Here is a 23,526-nt window from a genome sequence, read left to right as displayed (position 1 = left end):
CTCTTTTCCTTCCTCCCTCCTTCCCTCCCTCTGTCTCTGTATATTTGTATATAATGGTAGCTATCTCCAGAGTAGAGGTGGGGAAGGGAAGAAAAAAAGGAAAAAATAAAATTACATGGTAATTTTCTTATATATTTAAAGAGAATAACAAATTGTACATAATAGATTTGCAGTTTCATGTACAATCAAATTTTTTTCTATTCTATGTTATGGAAATGCTTATTTCTTAAGTAAAGAATAAAATAAATTTTAAAAAATTGAAAGATTCTAAAAAGATACCAGCAATATGTGGTAATGCAAAATAAAATTAAAAAGACCTGGAGTTAGTAGACCTAACTTCAAATCTTACCTTTGACATATACTAGCTATGCAATTATGAGCAAATCACTTAACTTCCCTGGATCTATTTCCTTGTCTGCAAAATGGTATTAATTTTTTGTGTTCTCCTCATCTCCCAAGGTTATTATACAGGAAGTGTTTTGTAAACCTTAAAGTACTGCCTCCAGATTATTTGAACAAAACATTTAACACTAAAATTTTACCCAAGTGAATTTGACTTCAATTCTGGGGGAAAACACTGGAATTTATCATTAAAAGGGATGATTAGTTTTGATCAGTAAAGGAAGTCGTGATTACAAAGAGCTGTCATGGCTTCATCGAAGACAGGTTGTGCCAGACTAACCTGATTTCCTTGTTTGAATAGGGTTACTAAACTAGTAGAGAAGTAACAACATTTAATGAAGTAACTCATACTATTCCTGTGAAAATCCAAATGCAAATTGAGGTGGGCCAGGAGATACTGTAAGTAAATGATCATGGACCTGGTTGATTGGTTGGACTCACGGTAGCAGTTAATGGTTCAATGTCACCTTGGCAGGGCTCCATGAATGCTTCAGGGATCTATTTGTGCTTGGCCCTATGCCTTTTAACACTATCATCAGTGACTTGGGGAAAAGGCGTAGATGTCATGCTTATCAAATTTGCAGAGGTAATTAAAACACTAGACAGTAGTCAGGATCCAAAAAGATTTAACAGGCTGGAATATGAATCTAATAAGATGAAATTCAGTAGAGAAAAATAATATCTTGTCTGTAAGTTCAGAGATCAACATGGTCAGACAGCTGTTTGTCTAAAAAAAGATGTGGAGTTTTACATGGACTATGAGCTTTAACATGGGTCAGTAGCAGGTTGATGTGGCAGCTAAGAAATCCATCCAGTGTGATCTCAGGACACATTAAAAGGAGAAAAGCCTCCAAGAGTAAGGAGGTGATAGTCCCTCTGTATACTACCCTTGTTAAACAACATCTGGAGCATCTCTGTTCTGTTCTAGTCCTCTCAGTGTAAGAAGGACATTCAGGGGGAGAAAAACAGGTCCTTGAATCAATGTCAAATGAGGACCCATGGAAGTTTAGCCTAGAGAATAGAGGGGGTTGTGGAGGCGGGGAAGCTAAATAGCTATCTTCAAATATTTGAAGATATCTGTCACATGGAAAAGGGATTAGACTTACTCTGTTTGGCCACAGTGGGCAGAGTCAAGAATGATGGATGGATGCTGCAGAGATGTCAATTTATTCTTGATGCCAGAAAAAGCAAAAACATGTAAATGTGGTGATATTAGCCTCAACTAAACTCATATGCATGTACCCCTCTGTGGGGTGGAGGAGACTGTTGATGCTTGAAGGCTGTGTTTGTGGGAGTCTGAGCTCTAACAAAGCCTTCTAATCTGGAAAGGGATGAACCCAGTGATGTCCTTTATTGTCTGGATTTTGTATTGGATTTGTCCCAGAGGCATAGACTAGAGACCTGGGTTTAGAGACCAATGACTCAGGTTTCAATCTCAGCTTGGCTACTTACTCCTTGTACGATGCTGGGGCAAGTTAGAGAACCTCTCAGGTTCCCAGTTTCCTCATCTCTAGGAATGCAAATAATAATACCTAAAAAATACCTAGCTCACAGGATTATTGTTAGGATCAAATGAGATAATGCTTATGTGTTGACTGCCACATGACCAATAAGGAAAATGCTTCCCACAAGGACTTTAGAAGAAATGATCTTACAGTGTATATCTAGAAATTCCCCTACTTTGTTAATGCAGCTATTGTTATTTAATTTTTAATTAATGCTTTTTGTTTTCACATTGCATTTCTCTCTAAGTATTTCCTTCCCCCCCTCACAAGCTTTCCCTTATTCCAATTTTTTAATGAAGATATTGATCACTAACTTCCCCCTCCCCTTTACCTCTTTATCATTCTGTTGCCTCTTAAATATTTCATGCTGGGCTTTCTGGAGAGTGTAATGACCCAGTCTTTTATCTTGATAAAGATTTTCCCCTCTCTTTTCCATGGCCCCTTACTACACCTCTAGCTCTGTTTGACCAATTTGCAAATGTACTTCATTGATGGCAACAGGAATCAACCTAGGGAAACAGGATGAGTCAATATCACCTCATCACCCCTCCTGGAAAAACAGCTGAAAGGGTATGGCGTCCTGGAGGGTGGATCAGTGACATCACCAAGAAGACAATGTCTTTTGTAAATTTCTGCTCTCTGCCCCTCACCCCCAAGAACTTCAACACGGTGCCCTGTACACAGCAGGAGTATTTATCTAATGAAAGAATAAATGTTCCAGTCCTTATTATGCCCCACTCCCCTAAGTCCTCCTCTGGTGCTTGATTGTAACATGAAGGTGATGATGAATCCTCCAACTTTAGCAAGCCATATGAAGCTAGAAAGGGTTGGAGTATCGGGTCCACAAACTATAAAGGGGAAGGGAAAAGAATAAAGCATTTATTAAGTGCCCACTGTGTGCCCAGATGCCATCTATACTAAGCACTTTAATAAATATTGATCCTCACAGCAGTGCTGGCAGGTGCTAATATTATCTTCATTTTAGAGATTAGGCCACTAAGGCAGGATCTGATTCAGGTCTTCCTAATTGTTGACCCAGGCATTGTATCCACTGCACCACCTCCTCCAAGTCCAACACAGTTAAATTTAGAAAATGCAGAGACCCATGTCTTAAATTTATTGTTATTACCCAGTGTACTAGCATGTTGCCTTTCTCTTTCCAAAGAATTTGTATTGCTCTCTTTTCTTTTTATATCACCTTCATTTCCAAATCTATCTCTTCTCTCCTTTCCCTCCCCCACAAAGGCACCTTATTTTAGTGAATAGTGTGTTGAAAGACTGAACTGGAATCAGAAGACCTGAGTTCAAATACCACCTCTGATATTGACTAGCTCTAGGACATGGGCAAGTCCCATGAACTCCCTGACCCTTTGTAAATGAGGGGATTGTCCCTTCCAGCTTTAACTCTATGTTTCTATGGTCCATACCTTATAACAAGTTATGAGCAAGGAGAGATAGGTGAGGTGGATCAGCAAAACTAAATGTTACATCAGCTGAGTGTGCTGGTATAAACTGCTGCCTGCTGATAGTTTCCCAAGGAAAGGAGGCAGCATGCTGCCTTTCTTATAACAGATGCTCAGTGAGTATCTGTTGGTTGTTACAATTAAGACATTTCAAAGCTTGCAGGCTTCTATAGGGAAAGAATGATGGCTGCCTAGACCCACACTCAAATGAACATTCACTAAATGCTTTTTGATGGTAACAGTAAAAATGGTGGATTTCCCCCCCGCCCTGATATTAGGTTGAAAGAAATAGAATCTCTCCAGACTAAAATGACAGAACAACAGATGCTGGGAGGTACTTGTGATAATTTTGACAACCCAGACACTGTCACGTATCGCAGAGGCACACAGTCGTATAGCTTGGTGTTTCCCTTCCTCCCCCTTCTACTCTACACACACACATACTCTAACACTCACACACACTAGACAGGGAGTTGATTAGGAGACCTAAGTTACGGCAGCTTTTCGTGTGCATCCAGGATTTTGCAAATCTAAATCTAAAGGGAAAAATGAAGCTGTGAACCAGATTACCCTGGTGAATGGCCACATGCTTTCCCCTCGTTGCTCCTACTTGTTTCCACTCCAGCCATCGGGTGAACATTACTCGTTTAGATATCCACTTAGATAAATGAGCAAGGAATGCAAAATATGTTTGTCAGTGAGTGGCAATCAAAGAAAGGGGGGCTGTGGGGAGAAAAACATGGAGTAAAGGGAAGATAAGAGTATGTGTGGGTGTTGCTGCATTTCCAGAAAGGGTGATAGTTGCTTCCTGGAAGCTACACTTAGCAACAGGAATGGAGAATGGGAAAGATTTATTCCCCTTTGCCAAAGCTCAATAACTCTGACTTAGTAATTAAAATCAATAAGTTTCTTGCAAATATTCCAAAGGCTGCATTAGAAAAGCCATTTTTAAAAATTATCTTTACATGATGCCATCTTCTAATGACACGGACATGTCTGAGAGGTGTAGGCTCTTCCAAATAGATAAAAACTGTAATGAGAAAAGGAGGCTGTTCAAAAATCAGCAAAGCATGAGCCAGATGTGACAGCAAGACCCATCACACTCATGTGGCCTCCAGAATCATGTGGCTCATTGATTTTGTTGTGGTGTCCTTTCTGGGACATGAAGTTCAACACGTCCACAGGTAGAATCTGTACACAGAATGTGCCTTAATTACTGGTCCTGAGACTACACTGAGACCAGTGTAGGAGATCCTGGGGCCCATGTGTGAAATGACTAAAGTGTCAGCATTCAGCCGATGTTGCTCAGTGGTGGGAAGTCTTATGCTCTGCGTCCAGACGGTCTTGCCCTTTTGGGGTGGGGGGGCTTAAAATCAAATCAGTGTGCAAGCATTTATTAAAAACCTATTTTGTACAAGGGCAGTAGAGATGGCCCAAGATACAGTCTCTGCCCTCAAAGTGCTTACAGTAAAAGAGTATTTGTTACTCATGTTTCTGATCTCTTCCAGCCATTCCCTCTTTACTCCCCTGGCTGCTTAAGTGAAGAATTTCTAATAATGGATCCTCTGCCATTGATAACCAGATTCCATCATTACAAAAAACCTGACATTTCATCCATTTGCATCCCCAGTGCCAAGCATTTGGTTGGTTCTTAATAAATATTTGTTGGCTGATTTTATGATATTTCTTCCTTTTGGTTCATTATATATTTACTCACTGCAGTGGTTCCTAAACCTACTTGGATTCAGTCAAAGGGCTGCACTTGAGGACCTGGAGGGCCACATGTGGCCTTGAGGCCAACAGGTTTCCCACCGCAGTTCTAAGCCAAGCCTTTCTTGTCTTCCCCACTTTGGAGCTTCGCTCTGGCCTCAGAGGCTTGTGACCAGGGCTCACATGGCCTTGGAGTCTTCCCCTAAAATTTTACTCTGCTACCTGCAGAGTTAGGGTAACCTCCTTCCCCAAATCTCCACAAATAAACATTATCCTCGGCAACTGAGAAAAGCTTGGTTGAGAAGTCTATAGGTAACAGCACACCCCCAAAGCTGATGAATGATAAGGCTCATTACTACCCATGTCCATGTTTCTAGGAGTGTATTTAATGCTGCGCCATGGAAATAGATTTCTTTCTTTTGCCTTTAAGTGATCAGTGTAAGCCCTGAAACAGGGGGATTAATAACCTTATCTATCATTCTTCCCAATGAGCATAACCAGCATGAGAGAGGATTGTCACTTACCTTGTAGATAAGTACCAGCAGTTAAGTGATCCCTAAAGAAATTATTTCCTTCCAGATATTCCCAGGAAACAGGGACTAAGATGATGAGAAATAAAATCTATGACACATACTTACACATATGCAAAATTGTCTTTAAATAGGAGACTTTTATTTTTTTTCATGAGGCATCAGCAGCTGCATTAAATGATTGCATCCTGCCTCCATGGCCACAATGGGTCTTGCCCCTCACGGGGCTTAATCAGCATCTCTTCAGCAGGAAAGTTGATTCAGCACAAACAAGGCAGCCAACATCAGCCTTTTAAGAAAACTTTGAATCACTCTCCAAGGAGTATAGACAAGAGGGAAAAGGAAGAGAGGTTTCCAAGGATTGCTATTTCAGAAGAAAGCTTCAGATCACTTTATGCCCTATCTAATCCCTGCCTTCTATTTACCTTGATCTGGAATGGTAACACTTTAGAAGGCGTGTTCTACTTTCAGTCTCCTTCCTTCCTACCAAGCTTATGTCCACCTCCCTTGACTCAGTGACACCATAGACCGTATCTCCTGTTGCTCTGAAAAGCTGTTTGCTTTGTCAGTTCCAGACAAATAAAAAGGGACCTGTAAGGAAGGGGAATGGAGGAAAACCAGCTTTACAAAGGAAAGTCTGTCACATGTCAGTGATTGGGAAGATCAAATTCCCAACCAGAATGAAAATGAGTTCTACTCTTGTTACACTTTGCAGAATTTGCTGCAGACTGTGGTAGACCCAGGAGATGGGCATGAGAACTTGAAAAGAAAAAGAAGAAAAGAAAGAAAGAAAAAAACATTCATTCTTTTCCCCTTCACATCTGCTCAGCTGACAATATGGATTTTATAGAACATGAAAATCAAGTGGGATTGTTATGTTTTCAGTACTGCACTGATGACTTTAAATTAGTGTTCTTACACCTACTTTACATTGGCAGTCTAAAGATTCTGATTCAACCTGTTTAAGAAAAATCTCTGCTTGCTTATTTTGTTTTCATAGTGTTTTTCCTCAAAAGTTGGCCTTTTTGTGAGCATAAAAATTAGGAACTTTGGGAATAAGACTTGTCTTTCTATCCAGCTACATAAGGAATATCCTAAATTGCCTTTATGTGTTCTAAGAAACATTTTAAAATTTTGAATTGTCAGCATTATCTTTCTTTGACTACAAAAAACCTCCTTTGTAAAGTTGAAGTATTCTACCAATGATTAGTGTTTTTTTTAATTAAAAAACTGAAACATTTTAAATCAAAAAAGAAGAAAATCCAAACCTTTGTAACAAATATGTGTCATCAAGCAAAAACAAATTTGTGCATTGGCCATGTTTTTTTTGTTAAGTTATATTCTGAATGTTCAGCCTCTCGCCTCTCTGTGAGGAGGAGGAGGAGGAGAACGTTTCATCATCCGTTCTCCGGATTCCTGACTGGTTATTAGATTGAACCAAGTTCTTAAGTCTTTCAAAGTTGTTTGTCTTTATTTACGTTGTTCTTGTCATGCAATGTGTTCTCTGTTTCTTGATATGTACCTGCAATTTTTTCCAGGTTTCTCTGAAATTGTATTATATTACAGGACAATTGTACCATATTACATCTATGTGCCATAGTTTGTTTGACCATTCTCAAAATCACTAGGCATCCCCTTGGTTTCCAGTTCTTTGACTGTACTACAAGATACTTTAAATATTTTTGTACATAACAGTCCATTTCTTCTTTATTTGATAAACCCAGTAGTGACTAGTCAGTCTTCATGAACTAATTTTAATAGTTCTGATTTCTATTTCATAATAATTGAGAATTTGTATTGCAAATTTATGTATGCATTGGTGGCAGAAACTGGGATAAGTAGGATTGTGGTTCTTTGATGATTTTAATAACATTCCCCTACTTCTGAGGAAGCGTAGCCCACTTCTCAGTTAAATTTTCTTCTTTCCACTCAAAGTGACAAGATGTTTGTTTGGGGCGAGGGGAGACAACAGGGAGAGAAGGATGGGAGAGTAGGGAGTTGATCACCCTATTTCCTCAGTTTTTCCTTCCACAAATCCTAGTTTTCCCTCTGAATCACATCACCCTCGAAAAATATGTGTTTGACTTCTATTGTATTCATGATACCAGAGTAAATGCTTCACTGCAGCAAAGCAGAAGATCTAGTGAACTTCTCTTTCATGGTCTTGATTTGTAAGGCTCATTTTAGTCTTTTGTGCTAATTTATCATCTAATTAATTGACCTCCATCAGCAGAACTAGATTCTGTTCTATAGAACTATATTCCCAGCAGTTTTGCAGGCAGTCTTATGGCAATGAGGAAGCCCTTGGCCACCTTTGCTAGCCATTTTAATGACAGGTTTCTCCACAAAATGAATTTTGTAAGGCAAAATATTTCAAAAGTAGATGTGATATTGGATCTGAATAGGCTGATACCATCATCCTCTTGCTGGGTGAACTTTAAGCCTCATGAAGCAACTAGATGGTACAGTAGATGGAGCTCTGGGCTTGAGGTCAGGGAGACCTGATTTCAAATTTGGCCTTAGCCACTTAATAGCTGGGTGACCCTGAGTAAGTCACTTAGCTCCTTGTCTGTCTCAGTTTCCTCAACTATAAAATCATAATAGTACCTTCTTCCCAGGGTTTGGGGAAAACCAGATGAGGTAATATTTGTGAATTATGTAGCAGAAACTTGTCCTTTGCCTCTTCAAACTTTTCTGCAGAGCTTTCCATGTTTTCCCCCCTAAAGTCCAGAGACACTGTCACCCTTGCGAGATAATAGTAGCTTTTAGAGAATAAAGTCTCCTCTAATAGACAAAAGAGATCACTTTTCCCTCCACTTCAGAATTCCTACATCCAGCAGAGCTTCACTTAAGCAAAGTTGCCCATGAGATGGCCCCAGAAGCTCTTAGGTGTGATGCTGCCATAATCCCTTGTATTTGTATAGCCATTAATATTCTTCAAAGGCTCTTCACATCTATTATCTCATTTGATCCCTTTGTAAAACTTAGGTGAAAAAGTTGAGTGTAGGACTTAACAGTTTGACAGTATGGACAAAAATAGTGAATCCGTTCATAAAAACAAAAACAGAATATAAATTGTAGAGAATTTATAGAGGGAAGACAAAATAGCCATCCTTCAGTATAAAGAGTTTAGCAAGGAATAAGATGGGTCCTGAAGCAGTTCTGAAAGCTCATGAACTATCCTCAATGTCTGTGTAGCAGAAAAGATTGCAAATTTCCACTTTTGCAAAATAGGAAATTGATTCTTAATTTAATATTTGGGAGTAGAGACTGACCCATATGTCTTTTTAATTTTTAAAATATTAGATATAATTAAATATACCTTATGCTAAAATATATATTAAATTACTGTAAACTATATTACATATAATAATATGCTATAACATATATATCACATATAATATGTAACATATATTATATATAATATATAATGTAGTATAGTATATTACTGTATACTAAATTAGATATACTTTATACTAAAAAAAACCTCTCATGGTCAGACCTGTGTTTTAGGAAGGACACTTGGGCAGTTGCGTGGATGGTGGAGGAAGGTAGAGAATACAGATAACACATTGCAATAATTGAGGCAAAATGTGATGCCTTGAGCTAGAGTGATGGTTGGATGAGTAGGGAGGGAAGAACTAATGCCAGAGAAGTTGTGGAGATAGAACAAGCTTTAACAACTGATTGGATGTATGCATTGATGGAGAGTGAGGAGTCTAAGATGACACCCAGGTTTCAAACCTGGGCTACTAGAAAGATAGTGCTTCATGCATTTTCTTTTACTGGCTGTTCTCATGCCTGGAATATTTGCTTTCCTTGTCCCTGCTTCCTTGCTTTTTTCAAGTCTCAGATAATATCCTGCCTTTTGCAAGAAACATTTTCTGGTCCCCCTTAATGCTAGTGCCTTTTCTTGTGAAATTAACTTTAAATTTATCCTGATCATACAGATTTCCTATTTGCACATTGTCTTGTTGGCATGTTGAAATGTAAGCTCCTTGCGGCTAGGGACTGGGTTTTGTTGTGTTGTTTGGTTTTGCCTTTCTTTGTATCCTCAGCTCTTTGTATAGTGCCAGGTGTAGAGTTTAATAAATACTTGTCCATTGATTGATTGATGTCTTTAGCAGTAATAGGGAAGTTTGGGGGAGAAGATAATGGGTACTGTTTTGTATGTACTGAGTTTGAGAAACCCTTTGGAACAGCTAGTTCCAAATGTCCAGGAGGCATTTGATGGTGATAGTCTGGAGTTCAGGAGCTATATTAGGACTGGACTGTAGATTAGGTTCTTCTCATAGAGATGGTAATTGAACCCAAGAAGCTGATTAGGTCACTAAGTAAGAGAGTAAAGAGAAAAACAAGAAGGTTTGGGAAACATCCACAGTTATTGGGCATGACAAGGGGGATGAATGGCCAGGAAGAGAATAAGGAAAGATCACTGTTATGAAAATTGAAAGGAAACAGTATGAAGAAGGAAAGGGTAGTAAACAGTGTGAAATGCTGCAGAAGAGTGAGGATTGAGATGATGTCATTAGATTTTTTAATTAAAAGATCATTAGCAACTTGAAGAGACCTGTTTCAATAGAATGATGAGATTAGAAGCCTGATTGCCAAGCTTGAAAGAGAGTGAAAGGAGAGGAAGTGAAGGCACCAAGTGCAAGTTGCTTTCCTAAAGAGTTTAACTCCACATGGGAGGATAAATATAAGACAGTAGTGGTTAGGAATCATAGAATTAAATGAGAATTTTTCTTCTGATATTGGGAAGACATGGGTTTGTTTGTGAGCAAGACAATAGGAATCAGTAGATAGGAAAAGATTTAGGAAATAATGAAGATGGTAGTGTCTTCTAGACAAGACAAGAGAGAATGGGACCAAGAAAATATGTGGTGAGATTGACTTCGATGAGAAGGTACTGGTAAAAAGGAGGAAATAGTGTGTGTGATATCAAAGGGGCCTAAAAGGATGAGGAAGAGAACTATGAGATGATAAAGAGGAGAGAAGAGAGCTGCCATGGTAAGGTACATCAGGTTTTGTTTTGGGGGGGGGGGGGGTTTAATCTAAGAGTGAGAGGGGAAGAATGCTTTGGGAAGGTCTGGAAGAGTCATTGGACACAGTGTGGTAGACAATCACTTAGTAAATAGTACAAAGGATTTCCTTATCTAACTATAACTAATTAACCATAGACCCAGTTAGCATGGTTACATGACTTTTTCTAGATCCATTTGTAGAAAGAAAGTAGAGTCAGAAAGGAAATAGATAGTGGACATAATTTAGGATTGGAATTTGCCAAGGTAAGTGGTAACAGAAGTGAATAAGGGACTTTGAGAGTAGAAAATCATAGAGATGAACTGATTCACTAAAGGTTGGCTTTAGAAAAGGAGGAAAGTGTAGCAAGAACAAGGGTGATGGTGATAGTGATGGCAAAGTGTTGAGAGATGGGAGGATTGTAGGTGATGGTGAGACTAAAAAGTCCTTTTAGGAGCTAGGGATAGTAGATAGGGAGAGACTAAAGATGATCACTCTGTGATATGAGGAGAGGAGAATATAATCCAATGAAGGAATTTCAGAGTCCTGTAATCATGAAAAGGTAGCACTTGTAGGTGATGGCAAAATCAAGAGGATGACATTTCCTTTGTTAGATGAGAAATCAGAGAGGTCAGGAGAAAAGCATTCTAGACATAGGTGACAGGCAGTGAAAATACTTATTTATATTAGATCATGGAGATGATTGAAAGCCACTGGAGTTCAATGCACAGCAGTGGAAGGAGGTAAATGGTCAGACATAAGATCAATTTCACAGCTGAGTGGAGGATATACTTGGAGTAGGGAAAGACTTGGGGAGACCAAACAGAAGATGGTTGTGGTAGTTCACTTTTGGGGCGATGAGATCCCTACCCCAGGGTGATCCCCAGTATCAGAGGGGAGAGGGTACAAATCCAAGAAATGTTATGAAGATAGAATTGATAGGACTTGGCAAATGTGGAATATGGGAAGCAAGAAAGTTACCATCTATATTTATCAATTTAACTGGGTTCCAAATTGCAACTGATGGCTTTGTAAACTTGTATATGCCACAAATATAGGTTGTTGGCCACACAAAAGTTCTACCAACATTAGTAGGATTTTTATATAATTTGGAGAAAATTGTTAAGTGTGCTATCGAGTTTCTGTAGAGCTTGGGGAATAGGGATTTGCATTTGGATAGGTAGAGGATGAGAATGGCAACAGTAATGAGGAGTGGGAATCAATATTTTTGGGAGAACCTTATTTCTGGACAGCATTTATAGGAGAGATCCCTCATTAGCTTCCATTCACGTAGATGTTTCTCTAGAGAGAGAGAGACTGCTCAATCCATACAAATTCTGAATTTCTTGGTTTGCCACTCACTTCCTTGAAAGCTTTTCAAGTCCTCTTTTTCAAGGATTCCATTTAGTTTGGTAAGTATATATCAAGTGCACACTCAGACCCCCTTACTGTGAGGCTTGATGGACAAACTTTATCTCAGATGATCAAGAGCAGCCATTGAGAAGATGAGGGTGAAACCAGAGTACAGAGGCGAAGTGACAAAATTCCAAGTAGCATGTGAAAATTTAGAGAGAGGTACAAAATGCTGTAAGCATTGAGAGGAGAAAAGGGCATTTGAGTTGGACCTTGAAGGATGTGTGGGACTTTCAGGAAAGCTGCTGTTCCACTGAAGGGAATTCAGCGTGTAGAAATCTACTTATGGGGTGGTTAAAGAATGGTGGCTGTCCACTTTGACTGAAGCACATCCAGATTTAAAGCTTGCATTCAAAAGATCAAGGGGATATATTAAGTGGGATAACACACATTTGCAAACCTTAAAGCACTGTGTAAGTACTAGTTGTTATTGCAGGGGGAAAGGATGTTCTTTCCTTAATTAGAAGGGCAGAAGCACTTCTCTATCTTTTATTTCACTAAGAAATAGCTGTGGGACTTAGTTTCACTATAAAAGTCAATCATGATAATCTTTCAAATTCTCTCCAGTTTGATGAGGCTCTCTCATCATTCTCTCTGTCTCCTAAAAAATAGACATGTAGCAATTTTGAATTATCCTAACCCTGCCAAAAATCTATGGTGTGAACTTGTACAGTGTGTAACTATTGGCACTTTCTTCCCAAAATGGACATGCTTTAAAGCATAACATAGAGATCAGCAAAGAATCTGCACCGACTGGTAATGGCGGGCCAGTCCCAGGAAGGAAGGAAGGAAGGAAGGAAGGAAGGAAGGAAGGAAGGAAGGAAGGAAGGAAGGAAGGAAGGAAGGAAGGAAGGAAGGAAGGAAGGAAGGAAGGAAGGAGGGAGGGAGGGAGGGAGGGAGGGAGGGAGGAAGGGAGGAAGGAAGGAAGGAAGGAAGGAAGGAAGGAAGGAAGGAAGGAAGGAAGGAAGGAAGGAAGGAAGGAAGAAGGTATTTATTAAGCACTTAGTATGTGCCAGACATTGTCCCAAACACTGGGCGTACAATTACAGGTAAAAAGAAAAACAGAGCCTACCTTTACGGAGCAAACTAAAACACTATAGAAAACTGATCCCTTCACAAAATGGAGGCTTGAGGAGGAACTCTCCCATGGGAAAAGGAGGGTGGACTTTGCAGATGGATATTCCATGGTGAGCAGGCCACAGGGTTTGTGGTAAAATGGTCAGGGTGTGAAGGTCCTAGGCACAGAGAGACGTACGCATGTGACAGGCATGATTTTGAAGTCCAGGAAGTCAGAAAGAGGGGCAAGAGAAGAATCCTATATAAAGATTCTATGTGTGTATATTTATAGGCATATGTTTGAACATGTACATATAGAAATACCTTTATATATATATATGTATATATATACACACACACACACACATATTTTACATACATATGTGGAGAAAAATGAAAAAATGTGTGTATTGTGTGAGAGAGTGTGTGTGTGTGTGTGTGTGTGTGTGTGTGTGTGTGTGCACAGCTAGGTAGCACAGTGCATACAGCATTGGACCAGAAACCAGGACGGCTCATCTTGCTGAGTTCAAATCTGGCCTCAGACTTTTATTAGCTCTCTGACTCTGGGCAAGCCACTTAACCTTGTTTGCCTCAGTTTCTTTATCTCAGTGGGAAGCCATTCCAGTATCCTTGCCAAGAAAACCCTGGATAGGGGCATGACTGAAAAATGACTGAACAGCAGCATAGTATATGTACACACACATACACATCTATCTCAAACATAAATCTAAAAATTGCACTGTTAACAGATGTCCAATCCACCTTTGGTAATATTATGAAAATGTCCTACCCACTCCCCGATGGGGATTTTCATTTGGTCGTGTTGGTCACTGCAGTGGCTTGGCTGTGGGAGAAACTAATGGGAAGTGGACAGAAACTTTGTTGTTATTAACTGCCAGGCTTGTTTGCAGTATGTGACTCCTGTATTTAAGGAGAAGATTACTCATGAATATTTTCTTCCACAGAATGTACAGAACCTCAGATCACCACTTGCCTCCCCACTCCCAACACACACGTCTTCCTGCATTTCAGCTTGCCCTCCCCAGTACTTCACAATTTCACTCTCATTTCCTCTCCTGATCTGGATTCACTTCTGTATCTGCTTCCTCACTATCACTTTCCAGTGAGTTTAGACCATATTCTTTCCAGTTTCTAATCTTGTACTTTCCACTTTATTGGTTACTTGCTACCAGGAACTTCTCTTTCTCTACCTTAATTTGAACTTCATGTTTCTACAGAAGACATAAATGTAATTATATTCCTCTAGGGAAAGGGAGAAGAATTTTTAAAAAGTCAGTGATAACTCAAGTCTAGTGCTAGCCTCCATTAACAAAGATAATTCTACTGATCCCCTCTTAGTTTTACAACAACCTTGAATTGTTTTTCTGAGCCAGCCAGAGTTCCTTGTGACTAATGATGGGGCTTTTTGGAATGACTAGCCAGAGGTGAGAGTTCAGTTCTTGACTATGTAGACTGTATTTCTCTGTGTAAAGGTAGTGGATCCTTGTAAGGTCAATGTATCACCTTGATTTCTTTAGCACCAGATTCTGAAGGTCACAACTAGCTGATGTTACAGTCAGTCTTGATAGCATCTGCCACTTTCTCAAATGAGAGAAGCTGTGTTATTGAAAATTATTGTAAATGGTACAGCCTAAGGGTGGGGAAGGGAGAATGTTGTGTGTGCGTAATGTGTATACATGCATACACACATGTACCTCTCTTTACTTAAATCACAGCTGCTCTCTTCTTGTCATTATTCTTTATCTAAGTAACTATTGTAATATAGGTAGATAGATGTAAGTATATGTATCTATGCAGATATATCTATATGTCTATAAAACTAATCTTCACCCCTACTGTGCCAGGGAAGTTGAGGACAGTTTAAGGTTGAGAATCTCTGCTCTAAAGAATCCTGGGATATCACCTGATGTGTTCAGAGGCATTCTTCAGCTCAGTGCCACTTTCAATCTGTGTCCCTCAGACCACAACAAAGCTACCTGAGAACAAACCTGAACCACAGGAATAGAAATGAAACTAAACCAGTTTCCTGGACAGGGAAATGTATGAAGATAAATGACTCTTCGTTTCACTAGTTCCTGTGCTCCCAGACTTGGCATTTGTACTCTAGAGGTAGAAAGGAAAATGTTTCCTGTTGTCTGATGCCTTGACATAAACATGGCGTAACTATTAAAGCAACTCTTTCCAGTCAGAGTTAGGGACTGAGGGAGAGAGGGAGAGAGGGGAGGGATGACAGTTAGATTTTTCCTTCCCAGTAGTTCTTCAAATAGAAAATATCTATCTAGAAATATTTCTCCTTTATGAGAATCTGTCTGTAAGGTATAGTGCAATACTTGGAGGAAAGTGAAACCTGGATTTAGATTCTGCCTTTGGACCTGTACTAGGCAATAAATCAATAAACGGATATTAATTTAGGCACTACAAATAAAATGATAAAAAAACCAAACAGTCCCTGTCCTTGAACAACAAACATTCTGTCAGAAGAGATGTTACGTGAACATGGAGTTGTACATATACATATGTAAAATCATTCTTTTCTACATAAAATAAACACAGAGTCATTTTTCGGGAGGGAGGGAAGGAGACAAGTCCCTTAATCTTTTGGAGACTGAATTTCCCCATCTTTAAAATGGGGCTAACGATGCCTATTGTCCCCTCATCACAGTATTGTCTTAATAAGCAGAACAAATGAGGCAACGTACATAAGGCCCTTTCAAAATGTTAAACGTAGTATAAACACCAGTTATTACTAATTATTTCAGTTAAGTGAAAGGATCTCATATGTATGCGTCCTTCTCTCCAACAGGCTTGCAGCCGGTTTACTGGAGCAGGGATGACGTAGCCCAGTGGCTAAAGTGGGCTGAAAATGAATTTTCTTTAAGGCCAATTGACAGCAACACGTTTGAAATGAATGGAAAAGCTCTCCTGCTGCTGACCAAAGAGGACTTTCGATATAGGTCTCCTCATTCAGGTAAGTTCATGACTCTTGACAGGTTCACAATACAGAAGGGATGATGAATCGTGGATTGATCTTTGGGGCCACCCCCCGTAACAGTGTCCCTATGGTAAGCAGTATCATCATTGAACATGAAAAACCATGGTATTTAGCAAAAGGAAGAACCTGATTCCCTGAAACAAACAGGAGGAGAGAAAAGGATAAAGAGCTTATCATCTGGGAAAAAATAATCAAGGCTAGAAAGATAAAGTTCAGCTCTAAGAATCTAAAGAGTTTTATACATTCCTAGCTAGAAAGAAAAGTCAAAACAGAGAAAATTAGACAAAATTCAACCACAGAAGACTTAGGTTACAAGAAACACTTCAGTGGCTATGCGTTGGGTGAAGTTATGTTAAAATTTAATTTGCTACCAGCTGCTTTCCAGAAATGTTAACAAACTGAAGATCATCTAAACCAGGCCTGTACAACCTGCAGCACATCAAAAGATTTTGGACGGCCCATGAAAAATGTAGGTAAAAAATTTTCACAGGCCCCCCGAAATCCTTTGGCGTGCCTGTGGCAGTCAGCAGCTCACAGGGTGCAGGTTATGCCGACCTGATCTAAAATAAATCTCTTACCCCAAAAGACCAGATAAGAGTGGGGAGCATAAAGTCCCCTGCTTTTCCCAGTCAGTTAGCCCAGAAAGTCAGATATCAGAGCATGATGGAGGGGAGGTTTCCCAAGATGTATAGTTGTTGATGTCTTACCTGGAAAATTCACAGCACAGCATGCAGACTTGCTGTGCTGAACACTGGGACTCGGGATATTCAAGCCTTCCTGAATCTCAGAAGTGTAAGAATGATTTCATATAAATGAAACCTAAAGAACCCCACATCTAAGCAGTTCCCTTAGCAATCAATTGATCAGTGAGCATCTACTAAGTCCCTACAATGTGTCAGGCAGCACTGGAGATACAAAGAACATGAAACAGTCCCTTCCCTTCGGAGGCTTATATTCCATTAGGGGAAACAAGATATGTATATGTGTGAATGTAATCTGTTACTTATAGAATATAGTCATACACATAAAAATATGTAGGGAATGTACAGGTTCTTTTGGGGGAGACAATGTGTGTATATGAAACTCTGCTTGGCTTTGGAGGCCATCTCTTCTTTTATAAATGAATAAACGTAGGGCCAGAGGGTTTAGGTGACTTGCCTAATGTCACATAGATAGTTCTTTGTAAGATACTTTTCTAAAATAGAAATGAACCTAGTTCTTAAGAAATTGGAGTAATAGCTACAGAGCTGTTTGGAAAGGAAATGAATCGAAAGTGTATTTGCATTGTTCCAGTAAAATCATTTCAATAAGACAACTGATGTAAAATGAAATACGTTTGAAAAGGATTTCTGCTGAATTTGACGTGGACCGAGTGATGCTTTCTTCCCTCTGTGACTGGAAGTACTGAAGATGAAGGAGAGTGGGAATCTGATTTTGCCTGGAAATCCCCCTTCCTTCTCTTACTTCCTCTTGAGACTAATCTATACATCCTTCTCCCTCTGCTCTCATGCATACCCCTTCCTTCTGCTAATGCATCCGGCCTGGAAGCAAAGATGAGCCAAAGACTGAAGGCAGTTTTACACTGTTCCCCCAAACCTGAACATCCCCACTGAATAGTACCATGTTTCTGGAGTGTGTGTTATGCGTCAAGCACTTTACAAAATATCCTGGGAGATGCAGTCCAAGGTTAGCAGATGCTATTGACAAAGGACATAAATAGCATAGTTGGACAGACAAAACTAACACACTGGAAAGAATTTGAGACCAAGTGTTAAATTCTCTGATGTTGTCTGCTTATATTTCGTTATGGGCTGAACCAGTCAGAGAAGGCTTCGTGGAGGAGATGGGACCTGTTCCAACTCTTACAAGATGACCAGGGAGGCAGTTAGGTAGCTCAATGAATGGAGCACTGGCCCTGGAGTCAGAGGACCTGAGTTCAACTCTGGCTGCAGACACGTGGCGCTTAATAGCTGTGTGACCTTGGGCAAGTCACTTAACCCCAATTACCTTGTGTTTCCCCATCCCCCCCAAAAAAGATAACCAGGATTGGGTTAGAAGGCAGGCAGAAGGCAGGGTACTTCAGATGAAGGATATAATATGAAAAAAGGCAAGGGAGGCATTGTCATTGAGTATGGAAGGGACATTGAGGAGACTAGCCTGGTTAAGGTAGAAAGTACATGTTGGGACATAATGGGAGGGGATGAATGGGTGGGATAGGGCCATATTTTGATGCACATTGATAGCCAAAAGGAGAAATCTGTACATTAGACTGTAGAGGGATATTGCAGATTCTGAAACAAGGGAATGAATTTTGGGGAAGGCATGGATGTACCAGAGCCAGCTAAAATGTGACCATGCAGTATGTTCCATAATGTCTGGTTTGTACTTGTGATACCCCTTTTTATAATGTGTGGAAGAACATCTTATTTAGGATTTTCATAACTGCAAATATTGTTCTTTCTTTGGGATTAAATTGGCACTGCTTCCTAGAAAATGCATCTTGGAAAAGCCATAAACTCCTTATGCAAAGGCTCTATTGTGTTTTTACCTAAGAACATTCCTCAAGACCGTTTCCCTTGGCAGTGGTCTAGTACTCTAGTTAGTTAAAGATGAAGAAAAATCTGTTAGAATAATGATGGTTTATTTTCCAGCTTTCATGTGTTACTTTTTACTTCTTACTACTTTGCCTTATGCCCTTAAACTGTTGACTTTCCAAAAATGACAGTTTCAAAGGTAATGCTCATCTCAACTCAAACAGAGTTAACAGAAAGTAGTGTATAGTCCTATTAGGTAACAGATTTCCCTATCCTAAGTTGAGATAAGAATGATGGGAGTTCTGATCCCATAGTTTGCATCCTATCTAGCCAATCACTACCTGGAATCCTTTAGAACCGTAAACCTGAAGTATCACTGACATGTACCAGAGATGAAATTCTTTCTTTATAAAAAGGGAAAGCTAATGAGTCACCGGTGATGTTGCAATCCCCATGAACCATCTGGTAACAGCCAACATCCTCTTTATTCCCCCCAACCTGGTTTGAGGCAGCAGGCCTTTTTGCTACTGGGAATACTATTGGAGACCCAACTCAAGACAGCACCTCCATCTCCAGCCTTCCTGAGACCTCTACTGGCCATGTTGAATATACCTCAAAAACATTAGGATCCATATACTGTTTCCTTATTAGTAGAGGGGCTAATTTAACACCCCATCCCCACACCCCAAAAAATCATTCGTTTAGAAAGTAATTACCATTAAATGCAGGAAATAAAATGAATAGGAGAACCTTATAATCCCCCTTTTCAGCCATTCCAGTGGACCCTGAAAATAACACTAATTCAGTGGTCAGGAATCCACACAGGCAAAGAGACATGGATAGGTAATAATACTCACATTGGAGTGAGTATCTACATCAGTGAGAGCTTGAATTCATTGACTTATAGATGAAGTATTCTGGTGTCCGCATGGATTAAAAGGAGAGAGACTGGTCAGGAAGATATCACTGGAATATAGGAATGAGGTCAGGGTGATAAAAAGTGATTCAACAGTCACTCGATGAGCCTCACATCAGGCCAGTCTGTGAAACTGGCTCCATTATCTATACAGGGATAATCATAATTTCTAGCATTTATGTGACACTTCTGAAGTTTGCAAAGCACTTTACAAATATTATCTCATCTTATCCTCACAACCACCCTGAGAGAAAGGTACTGTTATTGTCCCCATTTTATAGGTAGGGAAACTGAGGCAGACAGAAGTTAAGTGATTTGCTCAGGGTTATACAGCTAGTAAGCATCTGAGGTCAGATTTGAACTCAGGTCTTCCTGACTCCAGGCTCAGCAGTCTATTCACTACACAACTTAATTGCCCTCAGATAGCCCCACATGGTATAGAAAGATGATATTCCAGTTCAACAGGTTATAATTTTATAATGTTTACGTGCCACAGACATGGGTAACTTAGAGACTGAACTACATATTCATTGACCAAATTCATAAAGAACTACATCATTACAAGAATTCCAGCACCAAAAGAAGAATCCATTGAAGTGACATGGTTCCTCTCCCCTGAAGGATAAATGCCATCCATTTTCCTTTTTTTATGGAAATATTTTGCTTTGATACAGTACACACTTCCCAACTAATATTCAAGTCATCTCTCTAATCAACTCCTCCCTCCCCCCACACAAAGTATTCCCTAAAGAATTTAAGGTAAAACTACCTTGTAGAATCTCAGAGTTTCAAGAGCTGGAAAGGACCCACCTGACAAATTTGATCTACCAAGGGCAGTGCACAGTGGGAGGGTGTAACTGATCCAGCATGTTAATATCCACTTCTAACAGAGAGGAATGCTCTGTACTTGAACTTGAACAGGATGGGGCCAACTCATGGTTTCTAGTCTATTTGGGCCATTCCATTTTAATGTTGTCCTTATCTACATTCTTATAGCATGGTGTACGTTCCTTTGACTCTGCTTTTTTCATTCTTTCTTTGCTCCATACACGTTCCCCCATGCTTCCCTAAATTCTTCATATTTGTCATTACTCATGGCCCAATAATATTCTGTTACATTCATGTGTCATAGTTTATTATCAATCAGCATATATGAAATGTCTATGATAGGTTACACTGCACTAGATATTAGTGATATAAAGACAGCAATGCGTTAGTCCCTGCCCCCAAGGACCTTATATTCCATTGGGTGAAACAATATTTATACATATGTAGTATGTTTGTGTGTGTGTGTATATATGTATATAATATATGTGTGTGTGTGTGTGTGTGTGTGTGTGTGTGTGATGACATGACTTGCACTGGACTTGTTTTGAGTGAGGGAGGGTTGTGCAGGTCACCAGCCTCACTTCTCCTCCAGAGCCATCTGAATCCAGTGACCAGATTTTCATCAGGATGACTGGAGATGACCCAGGATGAGGCAGTTTGGGTTAAGTGACTTGCCCAAGGTCACACAGCTAATGAGTGTCAAGTGTCTGAGATGAAATTTGAACTGAGGTCCTCCTGACTCCTGCACTGGGGCTCTATCCACTGCACCACCTTAATATATATATATACATATATGAGATAGAGAGTCAGTCAATACAAGATAATTTTAGGGAGAAGAAGGCACAATAGGAGATTATTCGTGTCTTCACTAAGGGGATTGTTAATATATCTGGGGGGATCAGGAAGGGTCTTTTGGGAGAGGTACTTGAACTGAAATTTGAAGGAAGCTGGGGTGACAGGGACTAAAGATAGAGAATAAGAGGGAATGCATTTGGGAAATTCAACAATATTTGTTGGAAATTTTGTTATTTATAATGTTGCTATGAACGTTTTTGTACATATAGGTCTTCTCTTATTGTCATTAGCCTCTTTCAAGGTCTTGAACCTAGTAGTAGATTCTCTAGGTCAAAGACAATAAACAACCTAACTTTTTTTACATAATTGAAATTGTTTTTCATAATGTTTAGACAAATTTTTGGTTCTAACATTAGTGAAATGGCATGCTTATCTCTGCATAGCTTCTCCATCATTAGATTGTCCCATCTTTAGCCATTTTTACAAATTCATATTTCATTTGCATTTCTCCAAATTAGTTATTTTGAACAATTTTTCAGCTAGTTATTAACAGACTATATTTCCTTTTAAAATTATTCTTTGACCATTTTTCTACTGAGTAATAGGTTTTAATATGGTAGATTTATGTCACTTGTCTTTAAATTTGAGATATCAGAGTCCATTAGCAGTGAAGATATTTTACTGTGAAATTTGTTTTTCCTCCATCTAATCCTGTTACATTGCTTTTCAAAAATTAACACTATGTACCTGAAGTCTATACTGCTTCAAATAATCTTTATCCCTCTCTTCCTCATACCATTCCCTTAGCCCAGACCCGAATCAGTCCTTTGGATCTGTAACTTGCTTCTCAGATCCAAATCAGTAGATTTTTGTCTTTAAAAAAAAAAGTCAGTCATTTGTGTCTGTGGTTTGCTTTATTTGAAGTAATCCAATCCCATTCTCTTTGCTCACCCTTAGCCCTCTGAAGTCCTATCTAATGCTAAATCTCTAAGTCCCCAGCCCCAGATCTATTTTTAGTTTAGTGATAATATCGTTTTTATTTTACGTTGCCCTTGCTTAGCTAAAATGAATGTTTCTTAAGACTTATGAAGATTCTGAAGCCTCCCTCACATCCCTTCTAACTTTGTGTGACCTTTACCTGCGACATCCTACTTTAAAAAGTACTAAAGTCACTTAATCACCTTTACTGAGATTGACCCAAAGGTTTACTCTTTTCATTCCGTCAGTGATCTTGAGAATTTAGATGAGAATTCTTAGGAATAATAACTTTGTCTCTTATTTGCAGAATATTAGCAATGTCATCTTACCATTATTAAATAGTGGGGGGTTTTATCCACGGAGTTAGCATTTCAAAGACTCCACTTATCCTTATTTTTCTCAAAAAGAATAAATAGAAGTCATTAATTCTCTTAAAAGTATTTTTTTCCCATGTACAAGTATGCTCGATTTTGTACATTAAATTATCCTTTGATGTAAACTATTTTCCTTTGCTTTTTGGTATATCATATTTCGTGCTTTCTTTCATTTCTCATCAGCACTGAGTTATGTGCATTTCAAATGAGCATTCTTTGATAAGTGAACTGTCTCCTCCTAGCAACTTGTTAGATTTTCTTTGACCCAGAAACTCTGAAGCTAAGCAGTTATGTTTTTAGGTTAAACCTGAGGTTCCTCTTTGACAGCTTACAGTCAGTTGTATTGATCTGTACTTTGCCCTCTAATTCCAATACTCCTAGGCAGTTTTCTTTTATGATTTCATGAAATAGAGTGTCTGTGTTTTTTGTTGCATCATGTTTTTCTAGGAGTCCAGTGATTCTCAGACTGCCCCTCTGAGCTTTAGCTTCTAGGTCCAGTTGGTGGCCATTTCGGTTCTTTCAATTGTACTAGCTTTTAACTTTGCTCTAATATTTCTTGTACATCTCTGCTTTCTTGTTTGCTTCTTTCATTACCATTTAATGATGTTTCCTACTTTATATTTTCCATCTTCTTTTCTAAACTGTGTAATCTCTATCTTCTTTAAGAACACTATTTTCTTTCCTTATATCTTCTGTCATTTCTTTTTCTTTCTTTTTACTTTTTTTTTTTTGTGAGGCAACTAGGGATTAGTGACTTGGCTAGGGTCGCACAACTGGTGCGTGTCAAGTGTCTGAGACTGAGTTATTTCTTTTAATAAACTTCTCAACTCCTCTGGGGTTTTTTTTTAGTAATTCCATCCTCATTCTTAGGATCTAGGTATTGTCCATATTCCCTTCTGGAGATTTCTCCTTACTTTCTTTTACCCCATGGTATTTCTCCATTGAATCAGGAGTTCTATTTTGTTTACAAATTTCTTTCATCTCTAA

The 23,526-nt window shown here is 39.2% G+C and overlaps 1 protein-coding gene across 3 annotated transcripts in view; it reads left to right on the top strand.

The window, feature by feature from the left end:
• Nucleotides 1–23,526, top strand: part of ETV6 (ETS variant transcription factor 6) — a 322,433-nt gene that overhangs the window by 218,240 nt on the left and 80,667 nt on the right. For all 3 annotated transcript variants that reach the window (XM_072653930.1, XM_072653929.1, XM_072653931.1), the window contains one exon: nucleotides 15,926–16,090. In XM_072653930.1, the coding sequence (XP_072510031.1) occupies nucleotides 15,926–16,090 (165 nt within the window). The remainder of the gene's footprint in view (nucleotides 1–15,925; nucleotides 16,091–23,526) is intronic.

The sequence above is a fragment of the Notamacropus eugenii genome, chromosome 3, assembly GCF_028372415.1.
Source record: "Notamacropus eugenii isolate mMacEug1 chromosome 3, mMacEug1.pri_v2, whole genome shotgun sequence".
NCBI lineage: Eukaryota > Metazoa > Chordata > Mammalia > Diprotodontia > Macropodidae > Notamacropus > Notamacropus eugenii.
This window is presented reverse-complemented; position numbering and strand designations above follow the sequence as displayed.